Source organism: Polyodon spathula, chromosome 12 (assembly GCF_017654505.1).
Source record: "Polyodon spathula isolate WHYD16114869_AA chromosome 12, ASM1765450v1, whole genome shotgun sequence".
Taxonomy (NCBI): domain Eukaryota; kingdom Metazoa; phylum Chordata; class Actinopteri; order Acipenseriformes; family Polyodontidae; genus Polyodon; species Polyodon spathula.
Genome location: NC_054545.1, coordinates 37,006,155 through 37,021,496, shown reverse-complemented (window position 1 = coordinate 37,021,496; position 15,342 = coordinate 37,006,155). Strand labels below are relative to the sequence as shown.

Genomic DNA, 15,342 nt, shown 5'->3' with positions numbered 1-15,342 from the left:
CTTTATCCCAGAAGCTGAACCTAATATCAAAATATCCATGACTTATTTTTCATGCTCTGATAAAATACCGATTGGAGAAATACTTTATGAAATATATCTATCGCTGTAAAGCCTCGGGTATCTATTAATCTGTTCCTTCGTTCATTCATAGATTTTTACGCACGGCATTGTGAGTTCTCGATTTGGTTAGGATATCTAAGCACTGCTGCCTTTATCAACTCTCAAGTCGGCTCTAAACTGAGCGCTGTGCCTCGTTTCTTTTGGTTCATTTTTTTTTTTTTTACAAATGCTTATCTAATTAACATTCCTTTTTAAACCGGGGTTTTGTTTAATCTAGTTAAACACCCTCTGTGTGAGGGGGCTCAATATAATTGATTCTAGTAGTTATTTGAAAGCTGGTGAAGCCCCATAACCGATGTTTAAATAAGACTACTACTACTACTACTAATTATTATTATTATTATTATTATTATTATTATTATTATTATTATTATTATTATTATTATTATTATTATTAGTAGTAGTAGTAGTAGTAGAAGTAGTAGTAGTAGTCGTCGTCGTAGTAGTGATATGCATTTGCTAATTCTCCTAAATACATAAAAAAATAAAATTAAAAAAACAAATACGCACGAATACGCAGACTATACAGCAATTATTTCTACCCCGTCCCCCCTCCCGTGGCTTCATGTGCGCATGCTCACCACACCTCACTCCCCAGGAACCAGAGGCCAGGTATTGGGTTAATGAGTGACAGGACTTTATATCAAAGGGAAGCTGATCCCCAACGGTTTTTTTTTTAGCGTGCAAAAAATGTTTCTCTGGAGAGGGTGAAGGTACATCAGCGCTGTCAAAAAGACCAGGCAGGATTCCACAGCAGAGTTAGAACGACTTTAAAGAGCAACTTCTATCTGAAGAAAAGCAAAGCAAAACAAAGAGAGAAAGAGAGAGATGAACACTGCCCTTGATTAACTCTACAAAGCTGGAAGACTTGCTTGTGCCACAAAAAACTACATTAAAAAATAAATAAATTGCGAACTGTGCCAAGAGCTCGTTCTTCTTAACCAGAACGCATCTTACAGGAAGTTCCAGTACGATTTGTAAGACTCGAGGAAGCGCTTGTAAAATATGGATCTGTGGATTTAATATAACGTTTTGATTTTAAGACAGCTGTCCGGTTTCCTTCTTTGAAGTATATAAATACATATATAAAGGTTAAGAGAGAGAGAGGCGTTATATTAATCTTGGATTGCCAAGATTTATTTTCGCAGCTTGTCCTACAACTTATTTTTTATTAATATTTTTATTGTTATTTTTATTTATTGTAGACCATGTTGCAACACACGAGTAAGAAATGTTTTACCATTGAGTCCCTGGTTGGCAAAGAAACGAATTCCTCGGCAGCGGACGAGCCTTTGAGACCTACGGCTTTAAGATTCACCGAGTCAGTCCACCCTCCTCCCTTTGGGAGCTGCTTCCAGAGCACCGGCAGGAACCTGTACAGCAGCCCGGATCTGATGTTCCCAGAGCCGTGTTCTCACTCCGCGAACCCAGCTCTCTCCCTGCACCCGCTCCAGTTGTCTTCTCAGCCGTTCTTTAACCCACATCAAAGGGAGGCTTTGAATTACTATCCCTGGGTTCTCCGAAACAGATACTTAGGACACAGATTCCAAGGCAAGTATAGCTCAGTGTTGTATGCGTTTTTTATTTTATTTTATTTGTGTAAAAAACAAATCTGTGTACTTTCAGTTATGCTGTATAGCTCATTTTAATCATACGCGACGTTACGTTACAGGTACACATACATAATTTAAACGGGAAGAAACCTGTTTATTTAACACGTTATATAAGCAAAGGATTTGTAATGTATACTTTGAATGGTTTCGCAAAGTACACACGCCTGAATGAACAGTTCGAGCATAATTTAACATTTACCTGACTATTAGCCACACGTGCCCCGGTTTTTACCGGTATTTCACAAGGATTGGTTCTGTAGCCCAGCCTTACATATTGTGGACGCCACAATGGTTTAGGCTATTGTAATAACGTGTGATCTTTTGCTGTTGTTTATTTAATCATTAAGTGATGATACACCGACCTTGGTTAAATAGTAATATAGTCGTTAAAAAAAAACTTTAATTGGTTAAATATTAAAGCCAAGAAAATCCATATTACTGTAGTTTAAACATATTTGCCGCACTAAACCCATCCGCAATTTATCAAGATATTATTATTATTATTATTATTATTATAGATCGTAGTCGTATGACTACATTTGCAGTCCGTTTTGCTGTAGAATGAATGTGAGAAATGAGCAGCTACAGATCACATATTTGGAGAAAGTCTTGCTCAGTTTGCGGTTTGAACATTGTGCATGTTTTTTATGGATAAGTATGAATTAAACACACAAAACAAACACTGTTGGGTGTGTTAAGCTAGAGCCCTTATTGTTTGGAGACTATTAAAGTATTTGCGTTATTTAATTACGGACTATGAAGGCCTATGATAAGTAAATATTTACCAATGGTGCTCAGTTTTGCAATAATATGTTGTAATAACAGTCATTCACATACATTATTCTTACTTTAGTTAGTGCCACATTCATTTTTTAAACACCGGGTTTAGCCTGTCGTATTCACTGTCAAATGTACAGTGAATGTCATGGATAATTTTAAAACACCATGCCTACTGGGCAGTTTTCTAAAAGTTAAAATAAATATATAACTGCCCTAGGCCTATATGAATAATAATGTCTAGTGCCTTTTTTAAATAGTGGTATATCTCTGCATTAAAAAAAAAAAAAAAAACATTCATCCTGATTTTTCATTAACATTAATACAATAATCTCCGCCAGCGCTGCATTTCAATACTAAATATTAAAAGCAAGTGGAGTGCTAGTAATAGTAATAGCCGATACCTGAGCATCGAGTTCCGTAAAGAAACATCACAGCATCGTTCATTAGTGAACTTCTGCCTTGAAACAATATAACGCTGTATATATATATATATATATATATGGGGAAGCTGCGTTTCTGCGATACTCCATACTTCTCAGAATTGAGATATGTAGTCCCAGTCCTTTAGCGCATCTTTATTTAATTATTAAATCAAATTAATCTGTTTGTAGGCATATTTATCTGTGATTTCTTGATAGCTACAGTATTTAAAGTAAACTGTGCAGAGCCTTAGAATGTGATGCAATATCCTTATGTAATTATTTTAATTATAAATGATCTTATTCTCTATCCTTAAGTCATATATAAAGACCAGTATATATATATATATATATATATTATATATATTATATATATAATATATATATATATTATATATGGTGTTATACTGAATTTACGATACAGACACACTCGACACCCTAAGATGCTACGATACTACTACTATGTTTCGCTCAAACAGAGGCTGTGGGAACACGGAGCCACTTTGTTACTTGGAACTTGGTTTCAGGAGACTAGGTTTCATGTGCATGTGTGTGTGTGAGTGTGTGGAAGGGATTGGGTCTGACCTAGATTGAGCTTCCCTCAATACAGCACAGATGTAACTGATCGGCAGGGATGTGAAATGTTTGCTGCCAGGACAAGGTGGTAGACTTTGTCACGTTTTATTTAATATTTGTCTGGAAACCCATGCAGCAGCATGACTTCACCCCTCAGGCAACAAACCCAACACTGTCTTCTGTGCAATTAAAATTGAATCTCAAGCAAGTTTGGTTCCACCTAAAACTAGGAAATTACACTATTCAATAACTGAGGTACACATTTCAAATGCAACTTTAATTAAGATTTTGTTCATTCATTTTTCTTCTTCATTGTTTTGCATAGCCCTCTGAAAAAATGATTTGCAGCAAAAGTAGGCCTGCGATGTTTAAACATCCTTCCAATGGAAAGAGGTCAAAGAAGGCAGGGTAATAACACAATACCCGTTCAGTACATATTGATCTGTTTCTTTTATTTGTATTACTCTTCGTATGTACAGTGGAAAGAATCAATCTGAACAACCTAACTTGATTGAGTGGATTAGCCAACTGAGCAAATTGCCTGGTTCTCAATTATGACTGTCAAGCTGAACTGCGCAGACACTGCCTTAAACACGGAAGTGTTTGGTTGGGTTCTCCTTGTGCTTGGTTGTGTTCCAGGCTCAGCAGCAGTGCTCAGAATGGGTGGTCCCGGTGACTAACAGGAGAAAGGAGCGCTTGTCGGCTGGTTGGCTCCCTGCTAGTGGGTCAGCCTTGGAGCTGTCAGGTGCTGTAGACTGGGCTAAGCCGGAGTCCTGGGGGGGTTTCGCTGAGCTAATTGCTGGAAGTTGTTACTCGGATCCAGGGGGAAGATAAAGCCCCATTGTTTACTGACAGAAGACATCTACTTACTAATGGTGTCCAATAACTGTAAAAATAATGTTTAGACAAGCCTAAATACTGCCAGGGGGATAGAGGGAGAGGAGTACCTGGCATGAGTGTCACCAAGCTGTGATCAGCCTGCTTGCTGCTTGATGGTTTCTTTAATAACAACAGCACTTAGTGAATTACCCCCGAACCCATGGATCTCTTAAACCAGCGTGGAAACAGACAGCATCACTGTCGAAGAGGCTCTAGTGAAAATACAGCTATTGTACTCATCTTTCAAACGTTCAAATTCACTGTGTTTCCAGCAATAACCCGGCTATCCAATCTGCAGCAACTGCTTTCCATGCAACTGTTATAAAGCCTCCTGGACTGTCATTCGAGAGCTGTCACTTTGAAATCCACTTCATAGATAAGATAAGGGGGCTATTCTGTTCATCTTAACCTTGTTCACACTATAGCCCTTTAAAGATGACATACACTTATCGGGGTCTGTCCTCCAGTAGGGTGTTCGACAAGGTCAGGTATCTATACCCTCCTTAACTTATGTCAAGTCATTGTTACTTATACATCTTATCAGGAATTCTTATGATGATGAATTCATGTTGGGTTTATGCCGAGTCATTTCAGTATAATATATATATATTAATATATATTACTATATATATATATATATATATATATATATATATATATATATATATATATATATATTTTTAATAGAAATTCCAATGTTAGCAATACCGGACAGGCAGGCTGTCTGTACTAGCACTCTTTGTTATTGTCAGGCATGTAAGGTTTATTTTAACGACCTTTAACAGAAATGCCACCTGTCTTTTCACGCTTCCTCAGTCCTGGGGGCATTGTATGCGGAGATGCACGCTCTGTACACTTCTGCACTATTGAAGTGTAAACTCACAACCAGGTTGCTTTGAAACGCGATATCACAATGCACTCTTCTACTGAAAGATTCCCTAATCCCCTCAAGGCGCTGTACCCCCTTTCCACCTCCTCTCCACCTAGATGCAGGCTGGTTACACCAATCATCTCAAGCTTCAGTCCTGGCACACTGTAGCAGCCCCATTCAGGATGCCATCTGTGCTTCAACAGTTTCACAGCCATGCGGACAGGGCGTCTACCCCAAGGATATCCTGGCATCTGTCTGCTCGCTGAATCCCCCCCCCCCCCCCCCCCCCCCCCCCCCCCGGGGATCCTCCTTGCTGTTCGGAAGGCTGTAGAGCCACTGCTGGGCAAGGTCTGGTGGGACATTGTGCTTTTCCGATCCCCAGCAGAGATCTGGAGGTGGGGCGGTGCCCCAGATGAGGCAGAGGCCAGGTGAAAACAAACCGCAGCTTCATGCAGAGAAGGTACATTGATGGATGTCCTGCGTAATGCCTGTACTGCAGTTCCAGTTCATGATTGCATTGCAGCAAAAATTAGGATGTGCTTGTCTCCGGCCTCTCCAGTTTGATATGGACTAAACGCACAAGACAAGACTGCAGGACGTTGCTGTACCCTGCACTCACACATTGAAATACACTGTACTGTCTGTGGTTTCTCTTGTAACCACAATGCAACCAAAACTTTAAATAGTCAACAATCCTCCCATTGCATATTCAAAAGGATTTTTCAAAAGCATTATAAAGAAATATTCAAATAGGACAAATGAAAGTGCTGGTGGTCGACACTTTGACTCCATTCACAAAATGCACAAAATGATTTTGTGATTAACTGTACATTGTGTTTTTAGGCCTATTTCTTACGCTGCCCCTTTTTAAAAATGAAAACAAGGATCCAGCTGAAACGCGCAGAATTTTTGCAGGTATTTCTTTCTGGATTGTAATCAACAGCTCTGATTTGAAGGCGCTGCCGATTAAGAACATAAGAACATAAGAAAGTTTACAAACGAGAGGAGGCCATTCGGCCCATCTTGCTCGTTTGGTTGTTAGTAGCTTATTGATCCCAAAATCTCATCAAGCAGCTTCTTGAAGGATCCCAGGGTGTCAGCTTCAACAACATTACTGGGGAGTTGATTCCAGACCCTCACAATTCTCTGTGTAAAAAAAGTGCCTTCTATTTTCTGTTCTGAATGCCCCTTTGTCTAATCTCCATTTGTGACCCGTGGTCCTTGTTTCTTTTTTCAGGCTGAAAAAGTCCCTTGGGTCGACACTGTCAATACCTTTTAGAATTTTGAATGCTTGAATTAGGTCGCCACGTAGTCTTCTTTGTTCAAGACTGAACAGATTCAATTCTTTTAGCCTGTCTGCATATGACATGCCTTTTAAGCCCGGAATAATTCTGGTCGCTCTTCTTTGCACTCTTTCTAGAGCAGCAATATCTTTTTTATAGCGATAAAGCAGTTTGATCTGACCGACAGGATTTCCTCCACAGCACACAGCATTTACATTCTATCCCTTCAATGGAACCATATCACTGTCTTCTGTGTGGTCAAAACCCTAACCCTACCCCTAACCCTATTGTACTTCACTCCAGAGAAGCGAAACTGCATTTATGCTGAAACAAAAAATCTTTTATTTTTGACAAAGGGAGGTAACACTGTAAGGTGTCTAAATAGAGCAGAACAGCCATAAAACATTGTGGAAAGTGTGTGTGACAGACATCGTGTCTTTTATCAGGAGTCAACTACAGTAGCATGGGCTGGCTTCTCTGTGTGAGACAATAAAACACTGTACACTGCTGCACAAAAGGCAAACGCATAGGTTGGTTTGGATTCTTAATGACCTTCCTGGTCTTCTGAAGCAATGTCTTTCTTATCTTATCGATATCCTTGTCACAACATAGAGTGATGACACAAATCCCTGACACCTGTACTCCAGTATACCTCAGTAATTATATTATATATATTATAATAAAGCTTAATTAGATAAAGGTAGCCCTAGAGCATGACAAATCGTGCAGAATCCTACAAACCAGAAGCCTGGTTTGTAATAAAAAGCATGCAATTAACACAGGAAGTCACACCAATGTGTGTGTGCATATGATTATCTGTTAAACGGCAGAGTCAGGGTTTTGGGGGGAGGGGGGATGCTGTTGTAAAAATCTATAAATGTGTCTGTTTCATTCTCATGCCATTATGAAGCCATAGATCAATCCAACTTCAGATAGTCATCATTTCTGATCAAAGAAAGAGGTTGAAGAGCCGGGCATGGTGTGAAGAAAACGAGCTGCTAAGCGCTCAGCACCAAGGAGCACGCCTCGGTGTCACAACCCTGACTGGCCCACAGAAGCTTTGTCTGCGCCCCAAATCTTTTGAACAACCCCTGAAATGTCACAAAGCACTCGGCAGTGTGCAACTTCATCGGCATTCAAGCGAAATTGCAGGCATAGAGCATGAAAAAAAGAAAAAGTGGGTGCAGAGGATTGGAAAGACCCATGTCCAGCAGGTACACTCTGGAGCAGCTTCAGTGAGGCAGGCACTTTGTGTGCCACCAATAGTAGTACCTCTGTCACTTGTGCCGCCTGCATTTAATATTCTTGGCCTGACATAATAACTAAGCCATTAGGCCTGATCGCTTTTTGACCTTAATCCATTAAACAAAATGAGATGCACGAGCTCAGTGGCTTCTCTGGTACAGCAAGGTGTTTATTCTGCAGCTGTGCCTGTTTTCTAATCATGCCACCCCCCTCCCTTTCACACGGTCCTTGTTTTGTTTAGCGGCGTTTAAAAATGGCTTTTGTTTTTCTACGCTCCTTTCATGTTGGCACAGTCCACACGCACGCCGGGCTCAGACTGTACAGCAACATTTGCTTATGTAAAATCTTTCTGTTTTTACGCGTTGATTTTAATAAACGGTATGTGGATCCTGCTCCTGGCATGGCAGATGTTGTGCTCGGATGGACGAAGCTCAAAAAACATTGAAACCATAGAAGGCCATCATTTTAATATTACCCTTTATGACATTGTTGCAAAACAAAAACAGATGATACTCAAATTTGATTAATTGCATTAAGAGCGCCTGAAAATGACAATCAGCTTTGCATTTTTTTCCAGCTTAGTCCATTTACTTACGAGGCCTCGCCAGACCAAAATAGAAATGACTTAGGGAATGGAAATCAATGTGTGACCTTCTCATTTGCCAAGTTCAAATCACCCTGTGGTTTGTATTCAATTATAATAAACAGAGCCATGTGCAAGAGGAACCATTAGCGGTATACCTTCATGGGACCACAGACTACCTGCCTACACATGCCACTCTCACATGATCTTGCGAGCAGTTGGTATGTGATGGCAGATTGATGATCTCTAGCAGTTGTTAAATGATAGTAGATTCATCTGGTTGAAAGTGGGTTTTCTTTGCTGTCACTTTAGCATCACAAGTCTGTTAAAAACCTACCCTCCCCAGAGAGCTGGCAGATGCTATGTTAACTACAGCGCTTGCTTTCCTGTCAGTGTTACCTCCCTCGTGATGGCCAGAGATCAGTCAATGCACCTTTGCACCCTTCATTCCTGCAAAGCCCTCTGTGGTTATAAAGAGTTCTTTTGTTCCATTAAACATGTGTATAGAAACAATAGGATGCTAATAGATAATCAAGCACTCCCACAGAATGACTGACTTGGGATATTCATTATTATAGACGATGGGCTCATTATAACAGCAATCTGAAGTACGGTCTACAGAAGGCATCGAAGGTCAGCAGAGAGAGAGCGACCCATATAGAAGAGGCTAAAAGTGTGCTCTGACTCCATTGAGTTCTGTTCACTTTGGTTCAGAGCTGCAGATTCAACTGCAGGGCCTCCATACTTCATGATTAAACAGACAGGGACACAGTGCTGGAAGTGCATCGTTGCAAATCATCCAGAACGTCTTGCTCTCACTCCCGGGTTCAGACTGGAACACAGCAGATACATGTTTCTTGGGCTCCGTCTCTTCAATATCTACATGCTTCCCTTGGGTCACCTCATCCGCCAACACAGCCTCATGTTTCACTCTTGTGCTGATGACACCCAGCTCTACTTAAAACTTAACCCTGGAAGCCCTTCGGCCATGGTCCGGCTCTCGGCTTGCATTCAAGGCATCGAGGTCTGGATGTCTGCCAATTTTCTTCAGCTGAACACTAGCAAATCTGATCTCCTTCTAGCAGGATCTATTACTATCTCTCACCATCGCTTGCTTTAAATCAACTCTCAAGACCCACTTGTTCTCTATTGCTTTCCATGCTCTTTAACCCTGGATCTGCTACTAGCTGTTTTGTTGTTGCTACTGTTTCATGTATTATGCCACTATATCATGTATTATACATTTTTCACTGTATTGTATTAGGCATTCTTCTTTTTTTACTGTATATCATGTATTATGCACTTCTCTTTAAGGTATTATGGATTTTCTTGACACTGCATCTTGTAAAGCGCTTTGTGTTGGTGGTCCACTATGAAAGGCGCCATATAAAATAAAGATTGATTGAGGTGAGCGTTCTTCCTTTGTTTCTGCTGCTGGAAACAGATGAAGACAGTGAGAGATCAGTGTGGAGTTCTCACCCCACACTGCGAGTATCCCCCTGCATAGCTCCAGTTACAGTGATGTAGTTAAATACTGTACATCCAGACTGCTGTTAGTGTTCACATGGGTGGTCCTAAATGAGGAGACGGCAGCCAGTTCTGCTCATATCAACTGCTTGCGGTGTTGCTGACAAAAAACGATATCCTTGAAAACAGATCCTACCAGCTCTTGTCTGGAGTCAGTGCTTTTACTGTCTATTTTTTTTATATATATTTTGTTGTCATGTCTTTTGTTTCTGTTCCATTTGTTGTTGACAGAACCTTTTACCAGTTGCACATTTAAGGCACGGTACTAGGAATGTGTTTGGCAGCTGCAGTGAGTTGGAGCAGAATCAGTAAGCACATCTCACACATTAAACTCAGTGAACAGCACCTGTGGGTTTAGTCATTGTCTGCTTTTGAAGTCAATGATCTAGTCAGAGCTGCCACGGGACTGTCTTTATACAGCAGCAGTGACATGCAGGGAGATCAATGAAAAAAGCACACAGCAGTGTAGACCAGTATAAGCAGGTCAAGAGGAGGGAGGTATGAGGGCATTCTTACACAAACCCACCGGGATTCCGTCATCACAAATTACATTCTTTATTGATTACTTTTCAAAGATATATACTAGTCGTGTGCACCTTTATTAGAATGCCCCCTTTGCTTCTGTTGTTTTGATTTGTTGTGCATATGAAATCAAACCACTGCTATTGTAAATCTTGGAAAATTATGAGTGTCTAATTTCATTGATGACTTTAATGGGCCACACACTCAATTCATTTAAAATAGTCAAAGAAAAGGAACACATAGCTACAAATTTAGTCTAACAGCTTCACAAGAGGGTTTCTATATCACTGATTATTGACTAGAAAATGAAATTCTCACACCCAGAGGCTTTCATTCAAGGCTTTAAAATCTTCAAAGGAGTTGACATAATGAACTCTGAGAAATACTTCCAAGAGCAGCACAGAAACCAGGACCAGAGGAAATTAACAGGAGACAGACAGGACAGAGGGTAGGAGACACTTCTCTAGAGAGAGAGAGAGAGAGAGAGAGAGTGCGAGTGGTGAGGGTATGGAATGGGTTACCAAGCCATGCTGCTGACGCCTAAAATTTGGATCCTCTGAGATGATCCAGCCTCTTGTTACCTCATGTTCTGATGCTGGTGTGTTTCCCCCTTCCTCAGGTGAGGACAGCAGCCCTGACAGCCTGCTCCTGCATGGCCCATTCTCCCGTAAGCCCAAGCGCATTCGCACCGCCTTCTCCCCCTCACAGCTGCTGCGGCTGGAACGCGCCTTTGACAAGAACCACTACGTGGTGGGAGCCGAGAGGAAGCAGCTGGCCAATGGGCTGTGCCTCACAGAAACTCAGGTAAGAGTCAGAGGGGAGGGGAGGGATCGGCGCATTCCAAACACCTGAAACATGAAGGGCTCGGAGGGGAGGTGAGGGGATCAAGAACGCAACTGATTCAACCCCACAATGACGATCACAATGAAAAAGAAACACAGAGAACACCACAAGTGCATCGGACGGGGATGCACAAGGATACCAGTTGCACAAGTTGACTTTTTGATATTAAAATTTGCACCACTGTACGCAGTCTTACGTCTCAAAGATAATGGGTTGTAATGATTAAAGATATGATTAGGACTGGAGTTAGGGTAATAATAACTGGGAGTGAGTGGTGTAAATAGGAAAGGGTCGTTCAAGATACTTACTTCTACTCTCTGTATATACGGACCAGCTGTATAGTAAACAGACCATTCCACTCAAATTGACCTGGTTAACAGGGCTGTGCTGATACTCGAACCCATCATTTCCTTTCAGAAGTATTTATCGGTGCTTAATAAATCAGTCCATTCATTAACATGTTGGTTGTTGTCTGTGTTTCGATCTGTCTTGCAGATGACTGGGGGAGTAGTCCACACCCATGTCAGTCTGGAAGAATTGAATTCCAGGAAACATTTTAATGTCACAATTTTTATAGTCTTTGTACACATTTTAATGTAGTACATGAAATAAGATCCTTGCATGGTATTGCTTCAGAGACAGGCATAAATCCATGATTATATAGTGCAGCACAGGTTTGCGCCTCAGGTAAAACTTTCTGCAGGATTAGAATTTGCTTCCCATAATTTTGACTGGGAATATTGAGTTACAAAACTCCCGAAAACCTGTAACTAGTATCTGTGAAGTTTGTTGCTAGAGTATAAAATGATAACACTTATTAAATTTTATTGTGTGTAGGTACTGTGAAAATCATATCCTCTAAACGCTCTTGTTAAATTATTACAGGTGTCTGTTTCGGGTATATGGTTTGTGTATTGAAAAACATTCCTTTTTTGTGAACACTTTTTTTTTGGAAAAACATTTATGAAAACACAAAGCTGTAATTTAGCCATTTAAGATTTTTGTGAAATGAAAAACCAAAGGAGAGCCCAGGACTTGCAAGCACATAGTGTCTGGCATGTGAGGGAGAGGTGGGAAGTAGCTACAGTACTGTACTCACAAGCAACACTTTGGAGTGCTTTGGATGAGTGAATACCATGGTGGTTAATGCTTTTTAAAGTGCAGTCCCACTGTGTTATAAGCAGGCATGTTATGTGCCAGGGTCTCTTCTATTATTCTCATTAAGATTATGATGCTGAAGATGATGATGGTTGTTAGTGTTATTATTATGTGATGTGTTTTTTAGGTAAAAGTCTGGTTCCAGAACAGAAGGACGAAACACAAGAGACAGAAGCTGGAAGAAGGATCTCCCGAATCCCAGCAGAAGTGCAAGGGCAGCCAGCATGTGAGCCGCTGGAGGGTGGCTACGCGGCAGGGCAGCCCTGAGGATATTGACATCGTATCAGAGGACTGAAGAAAACACCAGCCCTGTGCACACTGAACCGCAAAAACACATCACAGCCAGCAGCCTTGTACAGCAGCTTAGAACCTTTATTACAAACTGAACGTTCTACACCACATGTGAGACTTTGGAGAGCGCCACACAAGAAAAGACTTGTGCAATTACACCACCTACCAAACCGTTTAAAAGTCTTGCAGGATTAATGAAGAAAAGCTATCCACTTGCGTCTTAACTACAGTGAAGAGGTCATTGGGTGGGGGGGGTTAATAGCAGAATAGCAATTAAATTGTACTTGGAAATCTATTTCATAAAAGGATTGCAGTTCAGACATGATCGCTGAAGCCTAAAACATTTGAAAACTTTGTATGAAAAAGGAAATCATTATGAAACAAATGGTCTATGCAAATCTGTGTGCATATAAAGCACTAAGAGCCTGCCGATCCTGGGTTCAAATACCAGCAGAGTCTGACAGTCTAGGTAGATGCAGCAACTCTCAAGAAACAACACATTGTCAGCTATTCCTGGCAAATGAAAAACACAAAACCTTGAAGGACGCAATAATTGTAGGCTACATTCTCTAATCCCTGTTAGTTTAAACAGACCCCATTAATACTGACTTTTGAGCTGGATTTTAGTTCTGTTTGCAGCAATGCCAGCTGTGCTTGTATGTTTCCAACAAGGTGAACATCTGAATGCATTAAACCCTGCAGGAAGCAAGCTGGTAGGCAAACTATAATGTGTCCAGTTGTTTCCTACTCGTTTTACACCCTTCAGGTGTATGGAATCATTTGCCCTTACAGAGTTGCTCTACCGTTGCAATGCATTGGCAGTGATGCTAATCTGCAGTTACTGCAATGCAATTGCAATCGAAATCATACATTCCAGTGCAGGGTCACTGCAAATCCAGTGCCAGCTTTGCACTGGTGCGGGCACAAAAAACAAACAGTTTCCGAAGTTCTTTCTCCTCCTTTAAGAATTCTAAGATCGGAGTAAAATCCAGGTTTTGAGGGAAAACAGAAACGGATTCGTGTTTATTCTCTACAGGAAGCTTTGATCTGTGAATATTTGATCTGTGCTCACATCTCCATTACTTGGGTGCTACCTGTACAAAGTCTTTAGGTGCAAACCATTACAGGGGTTCTGTGGGGTTCTATCATTTCAGGGGTTTCCTGCAGTAAATATTGTTTAATATCTGAAATAAAATTTTAAAAAAAAACACTGACGTACACAACATTACCAATACGCATGCAGTAAAGGGGATTAAAAACGCAAAAAGTAATCAAACGAAAAACAGTTTTTAAGGATCATTGTCGTTGTGGGAGAATATCGCAGTGATTGCAGTTCAGAGTTCATGCCGTGAGGACAACTAAAGTTTTGGAAAAACGAAGAAAAAAATGTAAATAAATGATTGCTGATTTTGGGGGCATTAGGTTATTTATTTTTTTTAAGAATTGTTTCCTATGGTTCACGAACTTAAAAGTGACGAAAAAAAAAACAGTTTGTAGGCTGCAGTAAAAGACATTTTAAAAGCAGTCATTTTGAAGAGAAAACGATATGGCTAGAAATTGTTTTGTGATAGTTAAGATTTGCACTGGAACTTTAGGCACTATAATAATGCAATCTTGATACAATATGAACTTGTTTCCGTATGGAATCTTGACGTTTTCAAATACAGACTGTTTGTGTGTGTTTGTTTTAAATTATTGAAGCTATATCTTAGTTTGTCCAAGTATGACGTTTGCATTATAATAAACACGCCTATCACGGTTTATTGACTACAGCAATATATGGACACTTGTAACTTACTTTTCTTTCTTTTAATTGTCTTTTATTTTGGTAAATTAATTTCAGTTTTCCTTTATTTGTTTAAACGTTGAAGCCTAGAAGGCTATTCACATAATTTCACCATGAAATTCTCATTATCTCGTAACTAAATCCCTGTAGGCCTACTCAATATGTTACACAAAATATTGTTCTAAAAATATTTTCTTACTGTTTGTGATTTAGCGGAATATTTTAACATATAATTTAAATAAAATATAATTAGAAACTTGTTCAATAATAATAATACAAAAACCTTCACCGTAGTCCGATGTTTCATATTATAAACCCTAATAATAAAGGCTGGCACATTTTTTGAAATATAGAATTTGGAATCTCATAATTACGACTCTATTGGATCAAACGATTGTATTCAGAACGCCTCTTGTGTTCTTCATTAAAGTAATTGAATCGAAACTAAACGGGGTTTTGAGAGAATGATCGAGAATGAAGCTCTGCAGGACACACTTCTTCAATTTTTAGGTCACTTACTGGCTCTCTTAATGTATCAATATATTCCGAAATGTGATGTTTTATATATAAGATGTGTGTTTTGTATTATTATTATTATTATTATTATTATTTATTATTATTATTATTATTATTTATTATTATTATTTCGAAAAACATTGCTTGTAAAATATATATTTTCTGTTCTGGTTGTATATAATTGATATCCGTTTGTAAATGACAAAATATGTGGACTGTAATAAAATTATTTCAAGTAAATATTTTTTTTTCAACAATAAAAGTTACAATTTGTTTGCAAGAAAAGTTTTCCTGAATGTAATTTATCTAACACGCATCAAGTATCATAAA

At 39.6% G+C, this 15,342-nt stretch overlaps 1 protein-coding gene across 2 annotated transcripts; it reads left to right on the top strand.

Annotated features, from left to right (window-relative positions):
• Nucleotides 1-781: 781 nt before the first annotated feature.
• On the top strand, nucleotides 782-15,060 carry LOC121323961 (homeobox protein EMX1-like). 2 transcript variants are annotated; one of them, XM_041265310.1, is made up of 4 exons: nucleotides 782-1,097; nucleotides 1,326-1,671; nucleotides 11,038-11,222; nucleotides 12,547-15,060. In XM_041265310.1, the coding sequence occupies exons 2-4, from the start codon at nucleotides 1,329-1,331 to the stop codon at nucleotides 12,712-12,714; spliced, it is 696 nt and encodes a 231-aa protein (XP_041121244.1). In that variant the 5' UTR covers nucleotides 782-1,097; nucleotides 1,326-1,328; the 3' UTR covers nucleotides 12,715-15,060. The 2 variants fall into 2 exon arrangements, with proteins under 2 accessions (XP_041121244.1, XP_041121243.1); XM_041265309.1 differs by having other exon boundaries at nucleotides 782-1,671.
• Nucleotides 15,061-15,342: the final 282 nt, after the last annotated feature.

Excerpts from the sequence above, each read along its gene's own strand:
- LOC121323961 (XM_041265310.1), top strand. The coding sequence starts at position 1,329 with ATGTTGCAACACACGAGTAAGAAATGTTTTACCATTGAGTCCCTGGTT. Across the intron at positions 1,672-11,037 it reads CTTAGGACACAGATTCCAAG|GTGAGGACAGCAGCCCTGAC; the intron begins GCAAGTATAGCT and ends CCCCTTCCTCAG. Across the intron at positions 11,223-12,546 it reads TGTGCCTCACAGAAACTCAG|GTAAAAGTCTGGTTCCAGAA; the intron begins GTAAGAGTCAGA and ends TGTGTTTTTTAG.